The sequence below is a fragment of the Psammomys obesus genome, unplaced genomic scaffold (genome assembly GCF_907164565.1).
Source record: "Psammomys obesus unplaced genomic scaffold, mPsaObe1.curated_primary_1811, whole genome shotgun sequence".
Taxonomy (NCBI): Eukaryota; Metazoa; Chordata; class Mammalia; order Rodentia; family Muridae; genus Psammomys; species Psammomys obesus.
In genome coordinates this window covers 361,623-378,958 of record NW_026590552.1, presented here as the reverse complement: position 1 = coordinate 378,958, position 17,336 = coordinate 361,623, and the positions used below count along the sequence as shown (strand labels likewise).

At 32.1% G+C, this 17,336-nt stretch overlaps 1 protein-coding gene across 1 annotated transcript in view; it reads right to left on the bottom strand.

Annotated features, from left to right (window-relative positions):
* The window catches only part of Dmd (dystrophin), a 1,523,318-nt gene that overhangs the window by 1,433,353 nt on the left and 72,629 nt on the right, over positions 1-17,336 (bottom strand). Inside the window, exons 11-13 of the mRNA XM_055607916.1 lie at positions 16,747-16,884; positions 13,295-13,447; positions 12,260-12,442 (exon numbers count right to left, since the gene is read on the bottom strand). Coding sequence (XP_055463891.1) covers positions 12,260-12,442; positions 13,295-13,447; positions 16,747-16,884 — 474 coding nt within the window. The remainder of the gene's footprint in view (positions 1-12,259; positions 12,443-13,294; positions 13,448-16,746; positions 16,885-17,336) is intronic.

Below are 17,336 nucleotides of genomic sequence, written 5' to 3'. Positions count from 1 at the left end.
TATATATATGTGTGTGTGTGTGTGTGGTGTGTGTGTGTGTGTGTAAAACTCAAGAAGTTAAACAAAAACAAATCAAAAGTGATCCAATTTTTAAAAAAAGTGGTACAGAGCTAAACAGAGAATTCTCAGTAGAGGAATACCAAATGGCAGAGGAACACTTAAAGAAATGCTCACCATCTTTAGTCATCATGGAAATGCAAATCAAAACAACCCTTTTCACCTTACACCCTTTATAATGGCTAAGATAAAAAAAAACCACACAAAACAAAACAAAACAAAACAAAAAAACTCAAGTGACAATACCTGCTGAGATGTAATCTTGGACAATCACTTTGAAAATCAATCTGGCGCTTTCTTGGACAATTAAGAAAAACAGTTCTATTCTACAGAGGAGGACATGGCAGCCAGTCCTAAATATAACTAAAAAGTTATGGTCCGATGGAAGGGGAAGAAGACCTCCCCTATCAGTGGACTTGGAAAGGGGCAGGAGGAGATGAGACAAGGAGGGAATGAAGGAGGGGGCTATGGCTGGGATACAACAAGTAACCTGAGATTAATATAAAAAAATAAAAATTATTTTAAAAAAGGATAGTAATACTGCAAGATTCAACTACAGCACTCCTAGGCATTTATCTAAAATATGCTCAAGTATTCAACAAGGATATTTGATCAACATATTTGTAGCAGCTCTATTTGTAATAGTCAGAATCTGGGAACAACACAGATGTCCCTCAATTGAGGAATTGATATGGAAATTGTGGTATATTTACAAAATGGAATACTACTCAGCAATTAAAAACAAAGAAATCATGAAACTTGCTGGCAAATGGTGGGAATTAAAAAAGATCATCCTGAGTGAGTTATCCCAAAAACAGAAAGGCACACATGGTATATACTCACTTAAGTGGGTATCAGACATATAGTATAGGATAAATATACTAAAATATGTACACCTAAAAAAGATAAACCAGGAGGAAGACCCTGTGTAAGTTGATCAGGCCTCACTCAGATAGACAAAATGGGATGGATATCAGAAGAGTGAGATAACAGACAACAGGGCAATAGCCTACCTCAGAGGGCCTATGAAAGACTCTACCAAGCAGTATATCAAAACAGATGCTGGAATTTTGAGCAAAACTTTGGGCAGAGTGCAGGTAATATTATGAAAGAAGGCAGAGATGGAATAACCTGAGGGAACAGGAGCTCCATAAGGAGAGCAACAGAACCAAAATTCTGGGCACATGGCTTTTTTCTGAGACTGATACTCCAGCAAAGGTCCATACATGGAGATAACCTAGAACCTCTGCACAGATGTAGTGCATGGCAGCTCAGTATCAAAGTGGGTTCCCAAGTATGGGGAACAGGGACTGTCTCTGACATGAACTCAGTAGCTGGCTGTTTGATAACATCCCCCCTGATTTGAAGCAGCCTTACCATGCTACAGAGGAAGAAAATGCAGCCAGTCCTTATGAAACCTGATAGGCTAGGGTCAGATGGAAGGGGAGCATGACATCCCCTATCAGTGGACTTGTAGAGGGACATGGGAGGAGAAGAGGGAGGGAGGACATGGCTGGGAAGAAATGAGGGAGAGGGCTACAGTTGGGATACAAAGTGGATATATTGTAATTAATATAAAAAATAAAAATAAAAATTATAAAAAAGAAAAGAAAAATTGGCTTTGTATTTTCAATGAAATTGAATAGCTCATTTAAATATATAAAAATTAATTTTAAATATAATTCATGTTTTTGCTCACAAAATTCTCCCACTGTTATAGCTATCATACTGGTTTTTTTCATTCTAGTTAAATAATTTTAATCATTAGCTATGAATATTGCATAGGGTGTAGAATTTGAAAATTCAATCAACTACACTCTCAGTTATCTTTTGGAAAGCAGTCTGTTACTAAATGGATATGGATATCTATTAAATAAATAAATAGAACTACCACAGGCTTCATCCGAGCAGCGGTTCTAGGTTATATCCATACATGGTCTTTGGTGGAGTGTCAGTCTCAGAAAAGAACCCTGTGGTAGGTAGCTCAGTAACCAATTGGTTTCCCATAGTAAGGGGAACAGGGACTATTTCTGACAGGAACTCAATGGCAGGCTTTTTGACCTCCCACCCCCCAAGGGAGGAGCAGTCCTGTTAGGCCACAGAGAAGAGCTTTGCAGCCAGCCCTGAAGATACCTGATAAAACAAGGTCAGATGAAAGGGGAGGAAGTTCCAAGTACAATCAGTGTACTTGGAAAGGGGCAGGGAGGAGATGAGGTAGGGAGGGAGAGCTTGGGAGGAAATGAAGGAGCAAGATACAGCTGGGATACAGAGTTAACAAAATGTAACTAATAATAAAATAAATAAATAAAAACAAATAGAGAAACAAAGGAAACTTTTTCTACAACAATTATGTTATATAATGTACATTTGGATTACTATTAACTATGTAGTATAAGCATATTACTATGTTAACAGTCATTGGCTTTTAGGGGAGCAAAAGAATTTAGAGATAATTTAACAAACTTGAAAACATGTGTAACCTTGTTTTGATAGTAAAAGTGAAAGTGGAAAATGTTATGTATGTACTTGATTTCATTTTGCTCATCTCATCTCAGAATAAATTCCATACAATGAAAGTTTTAAGTAATCACTGAAGAATCAGAATGACTCCCAGATGGTGCAAGCAATTTAATTATTTTTAACCATTTGTTTCAGCCATGCAAAAAAGGATGTTTCCAACCCTGTTACAAAATCCATTTGTACTCCCTCCCAGCTGCTGTGCCATATTTTCAAAATAAATTTAGATTAGAGAAAATTAGACTTTTTATTGTTTTGCAAATTTAGGTCAAATTGCTGAGAATAAATTCTTGTTCATTTCCCATCTTCATTTTGTGAATTAGATTTATCAAATATCATGTATTTTGTAAGATGGCTCTGGATGTGCCAATATATAAATAAATAAATAAATAAACAAATAAATAAATAAATAAATGAATAAATAAATAAATAAATAAATATATATATATTATGTTTTGTGTTGTCTAGCACATAGCAGAACAAATGTTTGTTAAAAACAGGAATAGGCTACATCTCTGCAGCGGTGCTAGTCAGTGTCTAAGTGGGTTCCTTAGTAATAGGAAGAGGGACTGTCTCTGACACGAACTGATTGGCCTGCTCTTTGATCACCTCCCCCCAAGGGGGGAGCAGCCTTACCAGGCCACACCTGATGAGACTATGATTAGAAGGAAGGAAAGGAAGACCTCTACTATCAGTGGACTTGGGGAGGGGCACAAGTGGAAAAGGGGAAGGGACGGTGAGACTGGGAGGGGAGGAGGGGAGTTGTGGGGGGATACAAAGAGAATAAAGTATAATTAATAAAAATTAAAATTAAAAAAATACAAAAAATGGGACTAGTCAGTCAATGTATCCAAAATAAAACTTGGGCTTATTTGTAGTCATCTCATCAATATATGCAATTCCAATATCAGCACATCTTCAACATTATTGAATTTCTCATTAAGTTAGCAGAAACATGAAACATGAAATAAAATGTTACCACTAGTTTATAACAGGAAGGGAACTACATCAACAAAATTTTTTGATCATTTACACTTAAGACTGTCTCTGTCCATTGGAATCTTTCCCCTTAAATTTGTTGAAATTCAAGTTAAATTACTAAAACTTTTTGCCTTTTTAAAAATGTAGTTACTATTATAGATATCTATTATAAAGATCTCTTGATGTACCCTATACTAGCTATTGACTGAAGTTTCAGGCAATAAGATAACAGATAATTACAATCATTTCTATTTTAATAATGCAACAACCTTTTATTTACACTCTTACTTGTAAAAAGAATTAAACAACATATTACCTCAACTTAATTCTATGCCATAAAATAGTTTTGAACCTTGCAGCACTCCAAGGAAGTTGATAGTAATTTAAGTTATAATCAAAATATGACAAAGTCAAAGTGAATTATATTTTCAATTTTCCAGAACTATATACCAAAATTCCATATATATGATTATATCAGACTTAGTTAATTTTGTATTGACATGTGATAAGCCTGGAAATATGTGTGATTTGTGTTTTTAATCATCTCTATTACCTTGAAATATATTCATTCTACTTGATACAAATTCTGATAGTCTATTACTATTAAAGGTATCAATATTTTTACTAATGTGTATATATGGGTCACAAAATAGTATGATGGCTGCAGTTCAAGGTCATAACATAAACTCCTGGAATGAATATGTGTGTGTGTGTGTGTGTGTGTGTGTGTGTGTGTGTGTGTGTGATTATAACCTAACTTAGGAATACTCTACAAAAAAATAACAGGAAATTGTTTGCAACATTTATTAAAATTATTCTAGTTTATTTGCTGTTGGGAGACAGCCATTTATGAAACATTTTGTGTATAAAATCATCACAAATTTCCTTTAATGTACAAGAATATTTTATTATAATTACACCCCATTCATACACTGTAAAGAAGTCAAGGTAGAGAGAGTCTGAAAATAAAAAACCCTGTGCTAACACAATTATGCAAAACTCTTAGCTAATTCAATTAATGTTTTCATATCTCAATGTCTTACTTGAATTAACCATTTTATCTACAAATTTTGTACAAATATATAGTAACTTTTACTCTTTAGAGTTTTACACTCTTCTTATGTCATATTAAAAGACATTTCAAAGTAATTAATGTACATAATGAATCTATAACATTATGATCACTAATGATATGTTATCATGGGTTTTTATGAATAAGCTCATTAATTAGAATCATACATATATTATGAGTCTAGTCACCATTTTTTTCTAGAACATAGAACTACAAAACTGTTATGTGTTATCGGATCTCTTTTTCTTTGTAGAGATAATTATCAAAATGGCTACATGTTGTTAGTCCACAGTATAGAAAAATAGTGAAGACATTTGTGAAGTGTGAATATAGAGGTAAGCATTGTTGTGTGTGTGTGTGTGTGTGTCTGTGTATGTGTATTTGTGTGTATGTATGTGTCTGTGTGTTGGAGAAGGAGAAGGAAATGAGTAACAGAAAGAGAGAGCAATGGATATTTGTGGAGAACACTTTTCAAATAAATAGTTGAATACAGAAATGGAAGCCATCATTTTGGTAAATGTGGGAAGAGTGTTTTAGGCAGAAAGAACACGTAATACCACATATATTCAAGTCACAGTGATGAGCTCTTTAGGCAGAAAATAATAAAATATTATGAAGATAATATCAGAGAGTTAAGCAGTGACTTAGCCATATGTTATGCCTTTTGAAATTTATATAAACTTTTAAAAATTTCACTTTAAAATGAATGAGAATCAATTAAAAGATTTTGATTTGGCATATATGATGTATATATTCCAATGATTACTCTGTTTATATTTATAACAGTTAAAGAAATGTGGGCAAAGATTTCACATATTACCCGATAGTTAGCTTTGTCTTCATGTGGATTCCCTAGTGAGGGGAGTGAGGGTTGTTTCAGACAAGGACTCTGTTGCATAGTTTTCAATTACTTCAGCAGGGCAGGGCTGCCTTGCAAGGCCACTGAAAAGATGATGTGCTCAGTCCTGATGCTACTTAATATGCTGGGATGGACAGGTTGGGGCGCTCCCCTTTTCTCAGGAGAGAAGGGTAGGGGAGATAAGAAGAGGGCGAGAGGGTGGGATCAGAACAAGAAGATGGAGGAGGCTATTATTAGGATGTCAAGTGAATAAAATATAAATTAATGTAAATAAAAGAAACTTCAGTACTGTTGCTACAGCAGATCATGGTTCTGATTTTTAGAATGTAGTCATATCAGGTTATAGATAATTTAAAAAAATCATAAAACAGTAAGAAAAATATAGTGCAGATCAAAATCAGAAAATATCCTAGGACTGATCACAGAGGTATAAAAAGAGAATGAGGCATCTATAATCAGTATGTATTACAAAGAAATATGTGGGCAAAAGAGCAAGTCAGCTCCAGTCAATACCTTTCTCAGGAAGGTCCCATAGCACCAGTATCCAGAATTTTAGTTTACATATGCTTGATGTATAAATTATTTAATTGCATGTAAAATATAGCTATTCACAGCCCTTTCTGTTTATCCTCCCCCTTCCTGGGTTTCCTAAATATTTCTCCTGTGGTTACTTTGTTATTTAAAACAAAACTTCAGAGTCCATGCAATGAGATTCTTACTTTAGTAAATTCACTTCTGGTCTGATACATTTACTACAGTGGTATTCCTTGATGTGTTGGTTTATATATTTGTGCTGTTGCATATGTGTATCTAGATGTGAGCACACATAAGTTGTTGTAGAGGCCAGAAGCTAAGCTCTGTTGTATCAACCTAGTCTTTTAAAATATTCTCTCTGACAGGCCTGCATCTCACTAATTAAGCTATTCATGCTGGACAGGGAGCCTGAGAAAACCAGTCACCTTTACTAGAATCATGAACTCATGGCACAACATCTGGATTTTTATCTTTGTTCTGGGGATCAAACTCAGTTCTTTATACAAGTGCAACTAACCTGTTAGACTGAATTATCTATATAGCCTTTTAAAGGGTATATTTCAAAGAGTTTCTTTAATGTGAAATTTAATATTCAATGACTTCTAGTTTATACCCAGGCTCTAAAATTGGCTGTAATATTTCCTGTTATTTCCTTAATCTGAATGTCTAATCAAAAACACTTAAAATATCTATATGTTTTAGAATCCATTCATTTTTATTGACTTAAATATATATTTATTATTTTGAATATTTGGGGTTCAATCAGTTTCTTAGTTAGAGTACTAGAACTTTTAGTAATTTCAGCAAATCTTATACAAATCGTTTCTTAGAAATTGTTTTTGTTCCAATGTGAATACTAATTCTCTATTCTCCTTCATATTGTGAAGGCTATTGCTGAGATTCTAAATTTAGGCAGGAGTTTTATTTCCTACTCCATAATGAATCTTACACAATGCCTCGTAAAATTCTTGTTTTCAACTGTCTCAAAGTGTTTTCATAGTCCTTAGGTTTAAAGTTACAGTTGATATATTTCTTTATGCCTCCCTTTGAAAAAGTGGGTTTCATCTGAGCTTGTAGTTATCCAGATTCCCAAGCTTTGTGAAAATCAGTCATTATGCTGTATTATTAGATATTCATTCTAGCTTCATATACATTTTTTTAAATATCCACTGAAGTATTAAGCTACATGAATAGAGAAAAAAACAAAAGGCATTACAGAAATGGCAAAACACATTAATATAAAAATATAGTAAAAATAGATTGATAGAACATTTACATATGTAATTTATTTCTTAAATTTTGTGATATGTTAAGTACTATACTGTAGATGATGGGATGTGCATTGAACTTATGACAGGAGTCTACCATAAAAGGCATCTGAAAGACTCTACCAAGCAGTGTTTCAAAGCAGACACTAAGACTCATAACCAAACCCTCGGCAGAGTGCAGGGAATCAAATGAAAGAAGGGAAGTTAGTATGATATGGAAAGGATAGGAGCTCTACAAGGACCAAACATATCTGGGCACAGGGTCTTTTCTGAGACTGACACTCAACCAAGGACCATCTATGGATATAACCTAGAACTTCTGCTCGGATGTGGCCCGTGGTAGCTCAGTAACCAAGTAGTTTTTCAAAGTAAGGGGAACACGAACTATTTCTAACAGGATCTCAAGGGCAGGCTGTTTGACCCCCCTCCCCGGGGAGGAGCAGTCTGTTAGGCCACAGAGGAGGACTTTGCAGCCAGCCCTGAAGATACCTGATAAAACAGGGTCAGATGAAAGGGGAGGAGGTCCTCCCCTATCAGTGGACTTGGAAAGGGGCAGGGAGGAGACCAGGGAGGGAGTGTGGGGTTGGGGAGGGAATGAGGGAGCGGGATACAGCTGGGACACAGAGTTAACAAAATGTAACTAAAAAGAAAAATAATAATAATAATAATAAAAAAACAAAGAGACATTAATAATCATACAGCTGAATGTTCCAGATATCAATGAGTTACTTATCAAAAGTAGTGACAGAAAGTATTGTAGCTTCTATATCTAAATGCACTGTTGCTAAATGCATAATCATCATGCACTAGCAAGTCTAAATTGATATAATCATAATTTATGTATATTACCCTATTAACATTACCTTTTTCCTTGATGTTTTCTGGTTAGATAACATTAATATAATCCTTTGGATGTTTAATTTAGCTAAATTTGTGCTTATCAACCTCATATTTTTAAATAAAATTCAATTACTTTTTTAACCTTAACTTACAGTTCTGTGTAAAGTTCTAATAAATTAATTTGAATGTGTAACTATTTTTATCTCTAAAAAAAAAAGAAAAGAAAATTCTATAAGCAACTAACTCCTAGGTCAATAATTGCCTTGGCAACTATTATTAGTCTTTTATATTAATAATTTTATTTTGTAGAAATTCTGTCTCCAAATAAACACATTTCATTTTCCAGTATTTTCCAAGGATATTGCATTGGAAGCTGATTACCTTTGTTTTCATTTCAAAGTAAAATAAAAATCTCTGTGGTGATTATGCAAAGAAAATGCTTCCCCTTTTTAAAATCTCGATAGTAATTTCTTATAATTATGCAATAGGAGATGGAATATAAAAATTGTGCTTTGTGAGTCAGTATGAAATCTAGGGTCAGGCATTATTTTACATGAGGTATTTTAAAAGGTCTCTGTCATGATTTTTTTTTTTGTATATTACTGTTTAACTTTACAACAGTTACAAGCAACAGATACATAAAGGTAACCTGACTCTTTCTTCATAATATTTTTACTTGTTGCCATCAAACATGAATCCTATCAGTGATATCAAAGGGCATTTTCACTTTCTACTGCACCTATCCAAATGTGAGCATCTGTGGCATCTATTATTCTCTTAAATATTAAGACTCTAAATCACCTCTTCTGGGACAATCTAGAATAAGGATACATTACTTAATTCTGTGTCTCTTCCAATGTTTTGAATATTTATCTTTATTTCTTCAACATTCGGAAAGCACTGGATTTATTTGATGTTCTTTGCTTTTTACATATGATTTTGGATAATTTCAATGGCAATTAAAACAATACTGAGGATTAAAATGATCAAAAGGGATGCTTGAGAAACAAATAGAAAATACTATTCATTTTTTTTTTAATTTATAAGTTAGTAGAAAAATGTCCAGAGCATAAGAGTGTTTTCATTTCACAAAGTTACTTTAGGAACAGTTACACGTATTTTTTCATTTAGGTGAATATTATAAAACATTAATTTCTGCCAATGTTTTAGGAATATCTGTTTTGGAAATAGACACTATTGATTTTATCAAATATCTTCTGATTATTATCATATAGTAAAAAGCTTTTCTTATGGTATGTTTTTGTTACCATCTCATATTCACTCTTTACAACAACAGTGCTAAATTCCAGTAACTTTCTTTCCATAACGTCTCCACTTCCAGAACCTGGTAATAAAAATGATCCTTGGTCAGCAATCTTCGTATCACATTTTGGATTTATAAAGTATTTTTATAGCTGAAACTACCTACAGAAGAGGTACAGATTATACGTCAAAGTTTTACTATTCACTGTTCCTAAATGAAATGGTGACGAATTAGGTATCTATATAGATTTAGGAATTTAAAGTAGTTCATCAAAAGACTAACATATTAGTCTGGGATGATCAGAAAATCACTGTCCTTCAACATAGAATAGACACATTTACCTGCCTAAAGCACCACAATAGAAGAAAGCTTGCATTAGGTAATACACAGTAGAGCTCATATGGTTTTGATGAATTAGTAAAGGACACTTGTAACTTAGCATCAACTTTTAATCTTGGAAGGAACACACTAGCCTCACCACGAAGAATATATGCAATATATTCATCGTGGTGAGGCTAGTGTGTGTATATATATATATATATATATACATTTACTTATTTTAATTGTCTTTCTTCAGTTAAGTAGCTATTTGTATATTTCCATGATTGGACAGGTCATGTATGCATTCTACTAATGTATTTATTCTAAATGGGTACTATACATTTTGCATGTGAAAATATAACTGATAATTTATAGTCAGGATGTGGACACAATATATATAACACAATGTAAATGTTTCATATTTCTAATGTTTTGTGTAGAACTTATCCAAATAGCTTCTACATTAATATCATACACCGTATTATCAAAATTTTATTGCAAAAAATTTTAATGTTCTTATTTAAATAGAGAAGATAAATTTAAAATACTTAATTTTTACTGTGCTCTGGATTCATTTTCTTCCTTACAAAAAATAAATTTTAATCATTTATTCAAGAATAAATACATAAATACTTTTTATATACATAATTCTAGTTGCATGTCTGAAAGTCTTGCCTCTAGCATGAAGATTAAAACAATTTGTTTCAATACATAATGTTGATGAAAACTTCTTTAAGTATTTCTAGTATTCAGGTATTTTTGCAATTTCTTGGTCATTTAATATACAGGATTTCATCAAAGACAGAAAGCCATGCATCTATTTCAGTAGAAAAAATATATATAAATATACACACACATTAGAATATACTAAGGAAATTTAGTTTTGATAAAAATTCTAGAAGACATGGAGACTAGAATAAAAAGTGCTGTGCAGAATTCATCAAAATATTTCCTGAAAGTAAAATTAGAGACAATGAGGAAAAGACAATTATTTTATATAATTAAGTGACATTTAATGCTATTGAATTGGTTTCAGTTTGCATGAATTCTCAAGGAAGGAAACTCTACTAATACAGAAATACAATAATAATTGATGGCTGAAGCATGAATAAGAACACCTGAAGTTATCTTCTCATTTAGAATTCCACCTGAACCATGCACATGCACATTTAGAACATGCACACTTCCACATATACACAATTTACCAGAATTTTTTTACATTGCCTGCTATTATAAACCTCAGTGATTCATGAAATATTTTAAATATGAAACTAAAATACTTTAATATAATCTGCTAAAATTAATACTTAGGATAAAATATTTTCAGTAATTTCATCTTCAATATTTAATTTTTGTTTTTTAATAGATTGGCTGATTTTGAACTCCTGTTTCTGTTACCTATACCTTATAACTGCTATGATTATATGTATGTATAATCAAGCCCTGTCACTATTTTTAAATTATTTTTTCAACTTGTTTGAATAGTTAGTTGCAATTAAACTTCAGATTATTGTATTTCATAAAGAAGTAAATTTATAAATTTATAAATTTAAACATTCTATGTTTAAAATGTAACAGTAATATCCCATGTATTTCTCTATGCGCATTCATAAAATAGTTATTTTATTTTCCTTACACATCATACATACACACTGTATTAAGTGGACTTAAAAATGTCACAGAAAAAATATCATTTTGTAATTGAGCCTCACACAGTTGATAGTTTACACAATGTAAAATGGCTGAATAGCTGTTTCATGTCATCCAACCTAATATTCTGTCTCAGACATTTATATCCTGGTTTTTTGATAAGTACTTTCTGGAATAAAACAGATGGTGGTCATTCTTCTTCACCTTCTAAGAACTTGGACTAGGAACAAAAATATATTTGTCAAAAGGTTTCAGTTGTTTCTACTGTGTTACAAATTATTATGAGTTATTATACAATTATGAACTGAGTTTACATAGAGAATGTCAGACACTTCCAAATTTGTTGTTTAAAAGAACTCTCATTTCCTTTTGATTTCTTCCATCAAATATCAATATATCACAGTTTATCTAATGAGCATGGCAACCCACTAAATACCTAATCCAAGAGTAAAGAAGATAATACCTATATAGGTCGAGATAACACATTTTAGAAAATATTTATTATTCACCATGTATGCAGTAAGAAAGTAAAATTAGCATGGGATGATCTCAGGAAAGCAATAAGTATTTCTGACTTAGACACTGAAGGAAATAAATGTATGAGAAGTTGAGAAATTCACATTGCCAATGTCAAGAAAAATGATGCAGCAAAAGAAACTAAGATGTATATTTTTCATTTTGAGTAAGGGGGACAGTTCCTACCACTTGTTATTTTCTCTTTGATCTTAAAATTTAAACTTTTGAGTTTCAGAAGCCCAACGTGAGGAGAACTACTCACTTTTAGAATACCCACTAGAAGTTTGTTATTGAGCCCAGATTTTTCGTTTTCTTAGTAGGCTTCTGTTAATAGAGCAATAATTGCAAACACATAAGTGCGTTTGCCAGTAACAACTCACAATTTGTGCAATGTTGAGTCTTCGAAACTGAGCAAAATTGCTCTCAATTTCCCGCCAGCGCTTGCTAAGCTGGATCTGAGTTGGCTCCACTGCCATTGCGGCCCCATTCTCAGACAAGCCCTCAGCTTGCCTGTGCACTGCATTCAGCTCCTCTTTCTTCTTCTGCAATTCACGATCAATTTCCTATTGAGCAAAATCAATACAGGGCCCAGGGCAGTTAGCTAACCAAGTCAACCGACCTACAAGCAGCAAATACTTCTCTCAGAATTTTCACAAGCTTTTGTTCCATTATTTTTATATTTCATGAATTATATATAATGGAAAATGTCACTGTCATCCTCTCCCAACAAGCCAAATATAATTTAAGTATCATTTGAATGCTTACTTTAAGATGTTCTAATTAATTTATGAAATGTTAGTTAACAGTTTGATTCCTTTGAACTATTCTGGTGTTTGGAGAATTGACCCAAATTAGAGTGGTTGTTCATTTATTTATTAGGGATAATCCATATAGAATAATGTTTAGACGGCAAGTGACTACAACTTTTATTTTTTGTAGGTTTGAGAAAATCAATACAGAATGAAGCAAAATAAAAAGTGTAAAATATTAACAGAAAGAAAATATCTTTGGACAATTTGCAAAGAAATCATAGATTTGGCAGTGATATGAGAAGATGCTCTGATGAAATGAATGTGCTAAAATGAGCAAGAAGTCGTCCATATACCCATATGTCATTAGTTCATCTGGAACAAAGATACACAGTGTCAATTACAGCATGACTAAAAAACACATGACAGTTAGTAATTCATTTCACATTGTCTAAAAGTAAAACATTTTATTCATTCAACATTATGACCATTTAAAAACACTCTGTACAATACAGTTATTTAAACAAAACACAATATAAGGAAATACATCAAAACACAGAGCAAGATAATAAAGTACATTAATATTTTATGCATAATCATAATTGATTATGTTAAAGTTAAAATCTAGCAACAAAATCTAGTTTTGTCATTCTAAAACAACTTTACCTTTATTTTCCTTTCATCTCTGGGTTCAGGTAGGATGGCTAATTTTTTTTCAATTTCATCCAAGCATCTCAGGAGATCATCAGCCTGCCTCTTGTACTGATACCATTGGTGAGAAATTTCTAGGGCCTTTTTTCTTCTTTGAGACCTCAAATCCTGTTCATGATGCAGATGTTATTAAAATATCAATATATGTGTTTAATATACTCCTTCCTGCAGTTATTTATAAAACCAAGTTTACACCCTTGTCTCTATTGTTATGTAAAAATCATATTTAAATATAAAGCATACACATAAATTATTAAATTATGTATTAAAGGTTAAGATCTATGTACAGAAGATAAGAAGGTGAATAACAAAAACTATTTTCTTTTAATATTCAGACTTCCTTATAAATCTTTTTACATTTAATTATGTCTTATTTATCCAAGGAAATTATTACACAGTACACTTGAAACAATTTTATATATGAGTATAATGAACTTAAATAGTTAGCTACAAGGACATTATGTTGTACTTGACTTTTAAAATACTTAAAATCCAATATGTAGAATGTTCATTTTGAAGCTTATCAACAAAATTTAATCTTATATAGGCAAACTATAACCATTCATGATTTTAGAAATGTCTATAAGATTAGGTCATTAATATTGTTGACTAAGAAAAAGAGGGTTCCCCAATAATAGGAACAGGGACCATCTCTGCCATGAACTCATGGGCTGGCTCTTTTATCACCTCCACCTGAGGGAGGAGGAGCCTTACCAGGTCACAGAGGAAGACAATGCAGCCAGTACTGATGAGACCTGATAGACTAGGGTCAGATGGAAAGCGAGGGGGACCTCCCCTATCAGTGGACTTGAGGAGGGGAATGGGAGAAAAAGAGGGAGGGAGGGCAGGACTGGAAGGGGATGTGGGATGGGCCTACAGCTGGGATACAAAGTGAATAAACTTTAATTAATGAAAATTTTAAAAAAATTAAAAATGGCTAAGTGGTTAATAATATTACCCTCTATAGCAGAGAGCCAGATTTGAGTACTGATACCCACAGGGCTGATCACTACCATCAGTAACTAAAGTCACAGGCAATCTGACACCATCTTCTTTTCTCTGAAGAACACCATACATATGATGCACAGAGAAAAATGCATGAAAAACCCCATGCACATAAAGTTAAAAACTAAAATAAATTATAATTAGTTATTTTAGTTCAAGTTGTTCCTGTTTATGTGTAGAAGTATAACTTATTTTATAGCTATTATTGTACATGAAAATTAGAAACTACATATTAGATTGTAACTTTTTTCTTTCAACACATGTTTAGCTAATATTTTATCATACTAAATTATAATCAAAGTATTAAAAAATCACTATTCAAAAAAGAATGAATGGTTTTCAATCAAATTAGTGATATCAAACAGGAAACTTTTCAATAAATCACAAAAGGAAAAGCAGTTATTATCTGGCTCATAGAAGTGCACTCAGTACTTTCTGTAATAAACCAAATATGGTAAAATATCAGTTTGTAACCCTTGGGAATATAATAGCTTTATTGACAGATTTCATTTCTTCAAAGAGATAGAAATTCTGTTTTATGTCCAAGTTAATATGAAATATATATATATATATATATATATATATATATATATATATATATGAATAGTTGAATGATTCACTGCTTATGGTCTCAGATACCCCAGGAGGGTATCAAAACACATGCTGAAAACTTCTAACCTCTTCTGAAGTATTTTATAGAACGAGAATTGCAACTACTTGGCAAGTCAATTCAATACCTATATTTTTATAAGTTTATTTGGCAAAAACGTTGATTTTTATTAATCACTTGTAGCATGAGGATTTACAATTGTCCTTTATATGTTATTTGTAAATCCCCTGTAAAGGTAATGTATACCCTGAAACAGTCAAATGGAATTCTGCTCCACCCAGTTGTGAGTCCTGTGACTTATTGAAATTTGAACTGATACAATGTACATACCTGCATAAAGGACTGGGTAATTATAAATTTGATAGTCCTTTTGATACCTTAGAAAGAGGTGATGAGCAATATAGAATATTACTTGTAAAAATTGTAACTATTTGTTAGATATATGGAATACAACATTTGGATTTGGCTAAACAATAGTATACAAATCTTCATGTGACTAGCCTGTAAACTTCTGAAACTTTCGTCACACAAGAGTGTGAATTACGCAGGTTTCTGAATTTCTGGGCACCTTAGGATTTGCTCTTGCATTCCCTGCAAGGAATAGGTCTTTATTATTTATTATACTTATCAGCAGTTACCTTCAGAACTCCTGCTGCCCAATTAGACTTTCCTTGTCTGACTCCTTGTAGGCACAATATTGTGTAATTACATTCTAAGCAGTGTTTTTTGGTTTACAATAGAAAAAAAGTTTTACCCACTTATTTGCATATAGAAAGCAGACTCCATCTCTCTAGTAGGCAAATCCAACTATATAGCTACATAGGTTAAAAGTAATGATTCAAATTGAAAACACTACAATTAACAGTATTAGAAGAAGATGGAGGACTAGTGGGACTGGGAGAGGATGGGGGAGGGGGCTACAGCTGAGATACAAAGTGAATACTGTAATTAATAAAAACTGCAATTAAACTGTAATTAATAGAAACTATTTATCTAAAAAAGTAAAGAATAAATAATAACGAAATAAATTAAAAATTGTGGTACAAAAAAAAACAGTATTAGTTAATAGCCCAAAAAGGAAAATAGAAAATATTGCAAAGCATATATAAAAATAATGTTTCAGAAAATGTTTGTCATGTCTAGTTGCATCTCAAGAACTGCCTAGACAGCATTAGATAAAAGTGAATACTTTATTATAGTCAACATCTTATCCTGCACAACCCAGATGAGTCACAATGATACTTGACCACTCATACTATTGCTAACATTTCTTCAAGTGCATTATGAGCATTTTTGAGGATTCCCATGTAAGTGAAATTAGGCTCTTGTTGATGCTTAGTTTTACAGAGTATTTGTTATAAACATGAAAAAACGTATTTTCTAATAATGAGAAAATTCCAGGTCTTACTAAAGAAATGGGTTACCAAAATTATAGAACTAATATAAAGAAGTAACAAAAGTGGAAGAAATATCAACTGAATATTCTGGCAATCAGGAGAAATACAAGACTAGCTTATAGAAATAAATCATATTAAAATAGTCATAAATACTATGAATGACACTTCTTGATAGCATTCAACATTACCGGGGACAAGAATGAAAACATATAGTTTATATCACAAATATTTTATAACTGGCGGCATAAAAAAGTCATAAAGAAAACACACATTCAAAGGGAAAAGTAATTTTTGGTAACTAATATGCTTAAACAGATTTTATTTATGTACATTATGTTTTACCAAATATACATACAAACCACAGGCAAAACATATTATAATTTGAGCTCTAATACCTTGAGAGCATTATGTTTTGACTGTAACAGCTGCTGTTTTATCTTTATCTCCTCTTGCTTTCTCTCATCTGTGATTCTTTGTTGTAAGTTGTCTCCTCTTTGCAACAAATCATTTACAGTACTCTCACTGTCTTCACTCTGATTAAAAACAAGTAGTCTTTATTTTAGTTAATGAAAAGCTGTACATAGTTTGACAAAGATAATAAACCATCATAGGAATACACACCAAAATGGAATTAAAAAAATTTAGGAGATCTTATCAGGAAATACCATCATTATATTTCTTTTGTATTTACAGAAAAAAAACAAAGCTTCTGTGAATCTCTTCTAAAGAACATTTTGAGTGACATATTGGTGATGATAGGGAGTAAGGCAACTTCTTTTTTTTTATTCTATATATTTTAATAAACTTAATTGCACAAAAGCTATACTAGAATATTTTAATTAAAAGGAAAAAAACACTCCCACTTTGCACATTTAACTATATTTTTACAGAAATAATGAGAGCTTTGTGGATTATCAATCTCATCCTTATCTATCTATCTATCTATCTATCTATCTATCTATCTATCTATCTATCTATCTATCTA